The sequence below is a fragment of the Aulostomus chinensis genome, chromosome 15, assembly GCF_037954235.1.
Source record: "Aulostomus chinensis isolate RoL2024-O1b breed Wild chromosome 15, RoL_Achi_v1.0, whole genome shotgun sequence".
In the NCBI taxonomy this organism is placed as follows: Eukaryota; Metazoa; Chordata; class Actinopteri; order Syngnathiformes; family Aulostomidae; genus Aulostomus; species Aulostomus chinensis.
Genome location: NC_141334.1, coordinates 8999561 through 9011618, shown reverse-complemented (window position 1 = coordinate 9011618; position 12058 = coordinate 8999561). Strand labels below are relative to the sequence as shown.

The window sequence follows — 12058 nt, the reverse complement described above, 5'->3', positions numbered from 1 at the left end:
GGAAGTGACCGAGATGAAGAAGAGCGACTGATTCAGGAGTGGTTCACTCTGGTGAACAAGAAGAATGCTTTGATTCGCAGGCAGGACCACCTGGAACTACTGTAAGACCTCTCACATACAAACAGTCTATTCACACACACACACACACACACACACACACACACACACACACACACACACACACACACACACCTCTGTTTGCCTGATTGTTGACTGCATCTGCAGGCAGGAGGAGCAGGATCTGGAGAGGAGATTTGAGCTTCTTACCAGAGAACTGCGAGTAATGATGGCCATCGAAGGTTAGTGCCTGGTCATCCCATGCTGTTTGTAACTGTTTATTTCATGGGCTCTCAAGCAGCAGATGTGTTGTGGCCCCTCCAAGTTTTGACTTCTTTGTCTGAAAGGAATCTTAGTTTTGACTGGTATTCTCATCGTCAATTCTCTAGCCTACAAAAAAGGAGTTGAATGTTGATAATGTGGTTTGTTTCCTTGATTTTCTTTACACATCGAAGCCTGGCTGACTTGATGTCCAATACAGTCATAGACTTCTTGCTCAATATTATCAAACACTTTCAGAAATGTGCATCTCCTAGAAAATTGGCCCTTTTTTTTCTGAAGAACTGCAATTTACTGCTATTTTAATAGAATTCTAATACGGTAACCATGCACGATCCAACTTGCATATAAACACTATAATCAGATGCCCTTATGAGTGACTTTCATACTGTAATATTTAATATATTATATTATATATATTTAGTATTTTTAAATGCCCTTATGTAAGTTCCCCCCTTAGTCCCTGGACTTTAATCCGCTGCTCTTTAGATGTTCACATCTGTTCAGTCGGTGATGTAAATACCTTCTATTTCGTCCTGCAGACTGGCAGAAGTCGTCCACCCAGCAGCAGAGGGAGCAGCTGCTGCTTCAGGAGCTGGTGTCGCTGGTCAACCAGCGGGACGAGATCATACGAGACATAGATGCCAAGGAGAGAGGGTGAGAGGGAAAAAAACAAATACATCACAAATCTGATTGTAAAGATTTCAAATTAGCAATGGACTATTACTATTACTGGTCAAAGTAAATGCTACATTCAGGTTTACATCTTACTCCTGGTTTGTGTGTGCGTGTGTGTGCGTGCATGTGTGTGTGCGTGTGTGTGTGTGTGTGTGTGTGTGTGTGTGTGTGTGCGTGTGTATGTGTGTGTGTGCGTGCGTGTGCGTGCGCAGGGCAATGGAGGAGGATGAGCGTTTGGAGCGTGGTCTTGAGATGAGGAGGAGAAAATACAGCAACAAAGACAAATGTGTCCTACAATGAGAAGAGAAAAGCGCAGGCGGTGTCCTCCTTGTATATTTTAAGTGCCTTCCCTAAGAACTGTTCTTAGCCATCTTGCATCATGACGAACCTTCTGATGGCACGATAGAGACTGACATCTTTGAAAAAGGTTGTGTCAAACTGTCATTATTTTAAGTCTGTCTTCAGGTAATAGTATCATTTTTATTTATTGAAATGGTATGTGATGTGGCGTATCTATTGCACAAATAGTGTTTTGTGTCTTTGCGTGTAGATTGTTGTGTGATTTATTTCAGTATTTGAACACTTGCGGGTTTTTCTAAAGAAGTGATTCCACTTGTCACGTTAGAATTTGGAAGATGAGGAAATCCTTGTGACTAACGGTTTACAGTTGCGTCTCATCTGCACACATCTTGGGATTTGTTCTCTATCTGTTTTGTCAGACTCTTCCTGGGATGTTTCAGATCTAGCATGTGATAATCCGTGAGCTGGACTCAACGCCACAATAAAGAGAGTACACGAACACCCCTGCCCACCCAAAAACCAAAACATTTCCAAGCATCACCACTCTTTGCAATACTTGTTTTCTTTTACCTGGATGTTGAAAATGAAACATTTTCAGTGTCTAGTACTTTTGTTTGTAATGTTTACTCCTCCTCGACTACTGTGTGCGTTCTACCTGAAGAGAGCTGATAAAGGGGTACTGTTTGACATCACTACTGTAAACCTGATGTTGCTGTATATTTATATAAAAAAATAAAACTTTTGGTGGTTGCTTACATTTGACATCAAATCATTAACTTTTGGCAAATTATGATGATTTGGACATATTTAATACCAACTACCAACATTCAACCTTTGTGATGCTGATATGTTGATATAAAGTTTAGTCAACTCTTCATCTCTTTTGTAAATTCAGACTTGTATTTATTTTATCACCAAAACTTCACATGTAAAGCACAAAATGAGGAATATTCAGTCATTCTGTGGGAATGCGCAATATTGCCATACATTAAAATTGAATAAGATCATTATTAACCCAAACTAAGATGAGTTTATCAAACAATAGCTGGCCCTAAGTTGGAAATTTTGACTGAAGAGATCCAAATATTCATAGAAAATCTGAGTTGTGCTGTTTGTTTAACTGTATTAAGCAAATACGTCTTATGGAGGACAGTATTTGTATTTGATTTGTTGCAGCGTGTGTTTGTTCTCTTTAAGCTTGCATATGTACCCATCACTTGATAAATTATTCTATGAAACGGAATAACTAAGTAAAGGGAAAGTTGACCAACTATGGAGAGACACAAGGGAGATGCAGTGTGACTTAGAAACCAGGTGGTGGCGTCAGTGACAGAAGAGCTGCAGGTGGACCCACAGCCGCTGCTTTCATTTCTACAATTCTACAATTTCATTTAGCAGACGCTTTTGTCCAAAGTGACGTACAACACAAGCAAGAATTCAGACTTAGATTTCATTCATTTCATTTGCTTCAGTTGTTGTTCATTGCTGTTCTTCTTCCCTGCTGCTGAGAATCAACATTGAATTGAACTGAATTTGCCTTGTGTAACGAATGAAACATCGTTATCTTTTTGCAGAACTGAATATTCGAGTTGCGCAGTAGCTACTTGTGCTCCATACAAACTTAATTCCTCACCACAACTCATTGCCATTTCATTGCGTATGAGGTCAGTCGACGAATGAACCTCCCCTGAAATATAAAACAAATAATAAAGAATGTAAAAGTAGCTCAACCTGTCATAACACCAGCAATTTTGGGATAGAACTTTGGCAGCAGGCTAGCATGTAGTAAATGACATAAATAACCTTTAAATTTCCGTCTTTAAATCTTTTGCACCACACCAACACATCAGAATTAGTGTAAGTAGCTTTAATGGTGGAGATTCTACAAAGTTTATCCAGTGTTTCTTCGCATTCACCTGTGTCTCTTCAAGCTGCTGTGTTGCAGGTAAACTTCCCGGGCATGTTTGCTGCCTCTGTTGTGAACAAGGCCCAGAGTTGGTCCTGTTCTGTGCTGCTTATTCATGGCTGACCTGAGGTGACTTCTGTCCTCCAGCAGCCCCGATGGTCACCTCTTCCCTTCTCATATATGATGGGAGTCCTCCTGCTCCTGATGCTAGATCCAAACAACTTCAAACTTAACTTTAAATTAACTTCCCGTCTAAACTGTGTCTTTTTCTCTGCCATTTTATAATGTATTTGGTTTTCAAATAGAAAAGTATTTCATATGGACATTGCGTGAGTGTGTGTACGAGAGGAGAATGATTCTAACAGTCCAGACATTTCCTACTGTACTGAAACTCAACACTAGTACAACTTTCCCTGGCGTTTGTGTGTGTATGTGTGTGTGTGTGTGTTTCACAGACGCTGACATGTGACACACATCAACCTTTCTGCTCTCCATACTCACAGTAGTGTAGCTCACTCCTACGTTTCCTCGGGCCCCCATCTGAGTTTTTTTCCCCGTTGATTTCAACTCGCAAGCCGCGAGTATTCTTGCTGAATGTGTTTTCACATTGTTACTGACATGTGATGTCAATGATGTCATGTGATGTTTGTGTTGGTTGAGGGATTCTAAAGACTTGCATGATTAAGTAGAATCAGCCAAATCATTAAAATTACTGGCATGTACAACAGCTCTGCAATAAATGCCCCCTTTGTGAGGGTTATAATGGTCAGATTTGATTGTTTCAGGGAGGATTTGATTTATTTTAACAGTCGTTTTGAAGCCTGTAATTTGTGGTGCTGTTGAATGGTACTGGCCTATACTGGGAGCTGTCACTGTCATTCATGTGAACAGAATGGACAAAATATTAGATACACCTATCAGAAAAACTCAGTAGAGTATAATTTATCATTTCCTTTTGCTCAAACGTTCAAGCGTCTGGATTGATGTGGGGTTCCAAACATGGTAATTAGTGGGCAGGGCTGGAGATGTATTCCCATTCTAGTAGATATAATATCAAAGTATCTGGACCAAAAATGATGTATGAGCAGAGAAAAAAAAAAACAGAAAAAAAACTGTGACTCAAATGACAACGTGAGTTTGAACATCAATCACTTTTATCCTCAACATCAGGAAAAATTTCGGACACTCTTGCCTAAGGAAAGTGAAACCTATGTAAGACGAGCCCAAGGTGATACAGCCCACCTACCACATAAATTACTTTGGTATATATTACTGAACCAGGGACCACAAAAAATTTTAAACTGGTATTACTTCTGTTGGGCTGCCTTGAAATGTTACATTATACACCACCATCAAGTAATGTGGCGTAAAGAGATTGCGGTACATTGATTTCTCCTCTAACTCTGTCACATTTTAACTTCACCAGCAGCCATTTATCTGCAGAAAAGTTCATTTTCATACACCAGCTGTCAGTCTTGTTCACTTCTGATTTATGCTGACTATTTTACCAGCTCCAGATTTATCAGAACCATCACTGACTAGTTACCTGTGAAAAAGCTTGTGTGTGTGTGTGTGTGTCAGTGTGTGTGTGTGTGTGTCAGTGTTTGTCAGTGTGTGTGTGTGTGTGTGTGTGTGTGTGTGTGTGTGTGTGTGTGTGTGTGTGTGTGTGTGTGTGTGTGTGTGTGTGAGAGAGAGAGAGAGAGAGAGAGAAACTCGAAACAGTACTGAACTGTAGAGGACAAGAAAAAGTTAGAAAACTAAAGGTTCCAGCTGAAGCAACAAGGGAATAAGGGCCAGTATAAGAAACATGAAGAGAAAAACAAAGGGGAGCAGAAAAAGGAGAGATGGAGGGGAAACATTAGTGTTTCCCCTGGGAGTGGAAGAATGTGGGGTGGCAAAGTTGAAGGAGAGGAGAGGAGAGAAGAGGAGAAGAGAGGAGGGGAGGGGAGGGGCAGGCAGGAGAGGAGAGAGAGGTCGACCGGGGTCAGTGGGAAACTGAAGGGTCAGGAGGGGAAAATTGTTTTGTTGTGATAAATGTGACAGACTAATGAGCTATCGCTCGAAATGTTGCATTCAGCCTAAACCCACGGAGGACAGATATTTCAAACATTCCTGCAGATGAACACAGATAGAAGACCTACTTTTAGCATGTATGGGTGCTTGTACTGCATCCAGTGTGCTACTTCAGAATCACACGTGCATGTTAGGTGTTGTGGCTGGTCTTCATATTTGCATGTCCCCTTGCTTGCTGCACTGACCTTCCGACGGAATAGACCAGCGCTTCCCCCTGTCACAGCTATCCAAAGTGAACCCGCCATCTACCATTAACTTTGCCTGGCTTATCCCTTTACAACTGAGGCCTTTCTAACACAACTTGACGGGCCGCTTCCCGTGCAGTCCAGGTTTGAAGTTGTCGAGGGGAAGCTGGACGAAGGCTCATCAATATACAAGAAGTAATTTCTGGCTGACAACCTGAGCATCCATCTGGTATGAATACTTTTTTTTTTTTTAAACTCACTGCAGACAGTAATGTTTTTTGTTTTTTTTTTGCTGCATGGGGTTAAAGAAAAAATATGTTTTGTGAAAATGGTAACATTATCCTTTGAATATTTAAATCAAAAACACCACCTGAAAAATACAGATTTTTGAAAACATCTGAAAATAAGACATTGCTTTTGTTATGATCTGAAGTCTGAGCCTAGTTTAGAAAGTTGGTCACAACTGAGACAACGTAAGAAAGAGAGAGCTGCTTTTGTAATTGATTATTAAAGATTAATGATAATTCATTTATCAGTCATCCAACAATTAACCAATCTGGTAATTTTTTGATGATGTTCCATTATTTTATTAATGCGTCTGGATTATGCTGATACATTTTTGTCACTAGTGTTACATAAGCATCATTTTAGAACACTAATTAGACATTTAGACAGCAAGAAACACCTTATAAATGTATCAGAGTGCCGGTAAGTATTTCATCGTTACAAATAATCCCTGTGTGACCTTAATTAACACATGAATACTTAATCATTAACAAGCTACATTTATTAACAGTTACTGAAGGGATATTATCATATAAAATACCCTCCTAGCAGTCACAAACTGAGATTCATCTTCTTTTCAGCACTGTGTATTGTTGTAGAAGTGTTAGGGCTTAACTGGATTACTGTATGGAATGTCTTGTATTTATTCAAGCAGACGCTGGTAATTTCTCATGCTCACACTCTGCTGCACTCTCATACATTTCAACTCAGTCATACTTGGGATCCGTCCAGCACAACAAAAGTCTCGAGCAGCTGGTTGCACAGCATTTGTTCCTCTGGATCAATGATGACAGCAGTTTTTGTAAGAAGCATCTATGTGAGCGAATTACCTCCCTGGTGTTATTTGCAGAGAATTACACACTTATCAGATCTAACAACATCGAGTTAAGGGAGGTGCTTTTTGAGACTTCCAGATGACTCACCATTGCTACTGTAGTTATTTCAGATTGAGACAGCAGGATAAGAAAGTAGAGGAAAGAAAAACACGTTGAATGAGTTTCCTGCTCATAATTGGTTGGCGTTGTGGTTCGGGCAATATTTCCCTTCTGATGCCGATGCTGACTCATAGTTTTTCTTCAGAATCGGTGGTTTTTGAGGAGCACACTGTGAAAATTGGGGCCAGGTTGCAGCGAGATGTAGACGTGGAATATAAAATGTTAAAATAAAACAGGAGTAAATGGTGGATTCAGACTTGTGTTGGTGGGTCGCCTTCCTGTCTCAGCTGCCCCGTCAAGGCTTTGTGTTTAGACCCTGCTTCTTGGGGAGTAGTCAGCCTTTCTTCACATTGTTAATGCATTTGCCACACATAATTAAACATGCACACGCACACACACACACACACACACACACACACACACACACACACACACACACATACACATAAAAATGTCTCCCTCTCTGAAGAAAAAAAAAGATGATCATGAAAGACACTACAAAGGCGTATGATGTGTCTGTGTGTGTGTGTGTGTGTGTACATGGCTGTGTTTCTGGAAAAGCTGAGCCTATCATCTGGTAAAGGAATAATCTGTCAAGGAATGAGTCTCTTGCAGTGCTCTTTCCATCTCCCTTTCTGCCTCTCAGCATTTTTTTTTCGAAAACCTCTGACAGTTTTCTGGTCATTTTCTTGCAGAGGTTTGTTTATACATGCGTGATTCTTTATGTGCAGAAAACTCACCCAGACATTCAGCCAATGATATGATATTGTCACCTGAGCCTCTGTTGCTTTTTTTTTGTTGGTTTTTTTTTAGGGGGTATCATTTCTCACTCAGTTGCTGCAGTTTCCATCAGTGTTTCATTTTTCCATGTGGCTTCTAAATGGAAATTCTATAGCAGCTGTTCTCATAGCTTGAACAGTATTAATATCTCCCATTTTCCATCTGTTTTAAGAATGCACCATGAATCTACTGTAAATGACTAATTCCTTGTTTTTCAGGTATGTAAATGAAGAAACAATCCAGCCCCCTACGCAGAGGGTTCATGATCTGTAAAAGTTTAGTGACTGGAGCTGCTCAGTGGATAATGGCAGGAGGCTGTGTTTGTATTGGACAGCTCAGAAGTGTGAACATAAGTGAAACTGTGCATGAAGGAATGAGGACATGGGTGAAAAGCACGCCCAGTAAACTATTCGCTGGTTCATGAAGGGTAAAAAATCACCAACTGGCACAATAAGATGCGATCGCTCCACCGGTCGAACCACAGCTTTAGTAACTGTAGACTTGAACTGGCACAAACGTGTTCCTTCTGGATTCAAAAATTGGACAGCCACTCTCGTCCGCTGAGATATTTGCGGTGAGGATTTGTTGACAGTCTGGGTGTGGAAGGAGAGCATTCGTGCCTGCTGTGAAAGATGAAACATATGGACCTTGTAGAAGAAGTGGATGAAAGTATCGTCTTTTTCCTCCGCTCCACAGAAATCACCAGGAATGCCTACACTCCATCATTTGACCACAAGGCCACAGCTAATTGCTTCAGTGTGTGTGTGTCTGTGAGTGTATGTGTGTGCATGTGTGACATGAGACACCAGTGGTCGGGGAGGAAAACGAACAGCTGACGTGTCTTGCTATATTTGATATGGCACAAACGCTTCAGAAGCTCCTGAATGATGTGAGTCTGTATTGCGCTGACCCAAAACAAACACAAAGGCTGTTTCCTTGGCACCAAGAAGTTTGGTGACCACAGGCCTGGTGGCAGTCCTAAACATTATGCTGAAAGACACGAAAAACACATTTCCTTGTCCTTACATAAGCAGGTAGACGCTTGGAATATGAAGGCTGTATGAAAACAGCTGGTCCTGTTAAAGCTACACGAATGAGACTATATATTCACAATTTGATAACAGAAATATGCTTTCCTTACGTGTCATATTCCCTTACATCAAAAACATAAATCGGTTTGCACACTTTACATGAAATTATATTAACAGATCGATATTTCGGCGTGAAGGTTCTGCTTTTCGTGTTGTTTTTCTCTGCAAAACATAAACTCTCTGGCACATGTTCACCAAACTTGGTGGGACGTACAGAAAGAACAGAAGTCTATTTTGCTCAGGATCCGAATCACTGGGCAGATTCAAAAAACTGTTTTTCTTTTTCACTAACATTGTGAGACAGGGCTCTTGAGTGTGAGAGAAGGTGTTTACCTGTTCTCAAAAATTCATTTTAATTCGTCTTTACGTCCACAATTTTCAGTATTTGCAGGGATCCTTTTCCCACAACGGACAACAATGTGTCTTCTCTTGCACAATACCTGAACTTTGAAAGCAAAAAGTCTCACATTTTGGCCCTCCAAGTGAAAGGCACAACCTTCAACTGCCCCACGGAGTCAAATGTTCAGTGTGAGGTAGGTTTTTCAGGTTGGAAACTGAGAAGGATATTTTTTAACACCACAAACAAACATCGGCAAAGTCTACTTTCTCTCACAATAGCCACGTTTACATGCAGACTTTTTCTTCATTCCGATTGAAATTATTCCGATTGAAGAGTTCGGGTCAACTGTTTACATGTGACGTGATCTATTCCGATCCGGTGTTTACATGTGCCACTTCATTTAATCGGAACCGCCGTTTTACGGCTGTGTGTCACGTGCAGAGCGATGTCAACATCACGTGACTGATCAATGATGGAGGTCCATCGTGTGATCAGCCGTCTTCGTTGAGTTTTTCGTGGACTTTTTTGAACAGTTCAGAATTTCTTGTTTTCCTCCCGTCTAAGCGTGCGATAATGTTCAGGTCTTTGAGAGTTTGTATTAAAAATAAACTCTCCGCCAGACCAGTTCTGCGTGCACTGCTGCTTGGAAGTCACCATTTTTATCAAGTGAGGAAACGTCACTGCGCATTTACGTCAAGACAGAGCATGCACAGAAAGAACACAGCCTGACAGCATTCCGTTTCACCGTTTACGTGATAAGATTTTACATCTGATTGGTTTGGGAAAAGGAATATTCTACCCCTGTGAAACCGAATGAAATTCCATTCGGTTTAGGCCTCTTTATTCGGATTGAGGTGTTTATATGGAACATTTTTATTCGGTTTGGGCTTCTTATCCGATTCTAATTGGAATATTAGGCTCCATGTAAGCCCAGCTAATGTAAACAGGAAGAAAGCACCACTTACGGACGAGCAGTACTAAGCCACAGTTTGAGAGGTGTCCCTCCGCTGAATCTCAATAGAAAGTAAACCAGGGAACCTAAACATGGGACCTCAGTGGAGTCAGATCAGCTGATTAAACTGCCTTTTTTTAATCATTGCATTTCCCATATTTTTTTTTCATCTTGTATTAATGCACAAAAAGGAGGGGTTGAGTGGCACATTTGCAAGACGCTGCAGCATAGATCCCTGTCTCCCACAATATAAAATGACAGAGACCTTGATGGGAGAGAACACTCTATACTTCTCTATATTGTTTTTACATCACTCATGGTTATATATTGCAACATATTTTTCATACATTGAATCTGCTCTGCTCTTTCACTCTCCCCTCTCAGATTTATCGAGCTGATCACCTCTTAAATATTTCAATAGACCTCTTCCAAGATCCTGTTTTGTCAAATCTATGTCCTCTGACAGATTAAAATAACATAATCCTCACTTCATGGGGATTATAATGTTTATTTTCTTATTTCATCTGTTTGATGGAGGTGTTGATTTATCTTATTGTACTTTTGAAAGATGTAATTTGTGGTGCAGTTGAACTGGGTTAGAGATGTTTCCCAATATTTTGTCAATGAATTACTGTCGACATGTTTCTCAAAGCATGAAGTCCAATAACTTTGGTCACTAAAGAACATCAAATAAAGAAAGACCATTTCTGCTAAAAACAGCATTAGTGGTAAAAGTGAAACGCAGAGCTGGACCGTACCCTTCACTTGCTTGGAACCTCAGAGTTGAGTATGTATCAGAGCCAATGATGATATGTGGCAAGTGACTAGGAGTTAAGGAGGAAGGCTATGACCTAGGATGTGAGAAGAATAAAATTAAGAGCTCTGTATGTTCCATCAGAGGTCTTAGGGTAGTGAGAAAGAGTGGCTTGGAGATACTACGAGTAGATTAATGTGAAAGAGGGGATTTGGGAGGGTAGGACAATGGAAAGGAGAAGTTTCGTCTGCTCTATCAATTGCATTTCTGGAATTCATCTATGGGGGTGTGGCTCCCTGAGAAGGAGGAGGAGTCAACCAGGCCGAATGATACAATAAACAGACCGAGAGTGGGGGGTTTGGGGTAAAAGTTGGGGTTCTGGGAGAGAGATTGTTGATTTGGAAGCCCGAATAATGAGGCTGGGAGAGAAGCTGGGCGGAGAAGTAGCATGGATAAGATAAGGAAAGAGAGGCAGGAGAGAAGGAACAGGAAGGGGGGGGGCAAAATAATTTTAAGGAATGAAAGAGAAGAGATGAGGCAGAATGAAAGTGGAGAAAGGAGGATGGGGGTCCAAGAAAAAGAAAAGCAGAAGAAGGAGGAGGGATGTGGAGAAGGAGGTGGGGAACAAGACCAAAAGGCTCTTTAGGTTCTCTGGGATCCTGAGGTTTTATATTTGTCCTCTCTCGCTCTTATGGTTGTTACATAACTGGAAAAGGCTGCAGAATAGCTTGATTGTATATATTCAATCTGCCAAAACCAACAGGCTGCAGCCAGCTCTGAACCGTCTGCTGTTCAGAGACAGAATACAGATTGGAGCACATAGGTTGTGGCTAATAACAGATTCCCTTGTACAACAGATTTTTCCATCCCATCATCCTGTATAAGGAAGCTGCAGAGGGTGAATCATCTCAATCATCTCTAAGTTTCATCCCCCACCAGCCCTGGAGGCAAGGATGCAGCCATGATAATGAAGCTGTCTCAGTTGTGTTGTTGTGGCAGATCCAGAGAAAACATGATGAAACATCCCTTCTTTGCCTGAGCACTGCAGTTGCATGGATTGTTAAGAAAAAAAAAAATCAACCCAGAATTTATTTGTGTGTGTGGCTGCACTTAATTTACAGTCTCCCACACAGCTGGTAGTCCCTTTAAATTCTCATTTTTCATTGGAAAGTCTGAACCCAGTTTTTAACTTTGCCCCCCCCCCCCCCCCCCCCATTTTGTATCATTCATGGTGGTCAGATCATGTGACAGCTGTGGAGGTACCCCAGAATATATTCCTGATCCCCAGCTACCGAGAGGTCAAGCTGATGCACATGTGGCATTTCCTGTTTCCTCTCCTGCCTAGAGTGGTAGCCCCCACCACCACCACCACCTCAAAAGACACACACATACACACACAAAGCACATACACCTAGGAACACTTATTCATACACTTAGACATCT

The 12058-nt window shown here is 41.1% G+C and overlaps 1 protein-coding gene across 5 annotated transcripts in view; it reads left to right on the top strand.

The window, feature by feature from the left end:
• Nucleotides 1-2318, top strand: part of LOC147248536 (EH domain-binding protein 1-like protein 1) — a 29458-nt gene extending 27140 nt beyond the window's left edge. Inside the window, exons 21-24 of one of the 5 annotated variants that reach the window (XM_086226704.1) lie at nucleotides 2-101; nucleotides 226-299; nucleotides 879-993; nucleotides 1227-2318. In XM_086226704.1, the coding sequence (XP_086082830.1) occupies nucleotides 2-101; nucleotides 226-299; nucleotides 879-993; nucleotides 1227-1314 (377 nt within the window). In that variant the 3' untranslated portion in view covers nucleotides 1315-2318. The remainder of the gene's footprint in view (nucleotide 1; nucleotides 102-225; nucleotides 300-878; nucleotides 994-1226) is intronic. The other 4 variants (XM_086226705.1, XM_086226706.1, XM_086226707.1 and 1 more) reach the window with 4 other exon arrangements.
• The last annotated feature ends 9740 nt before the right edge of the window (nucleotides 2319-12058 follow it).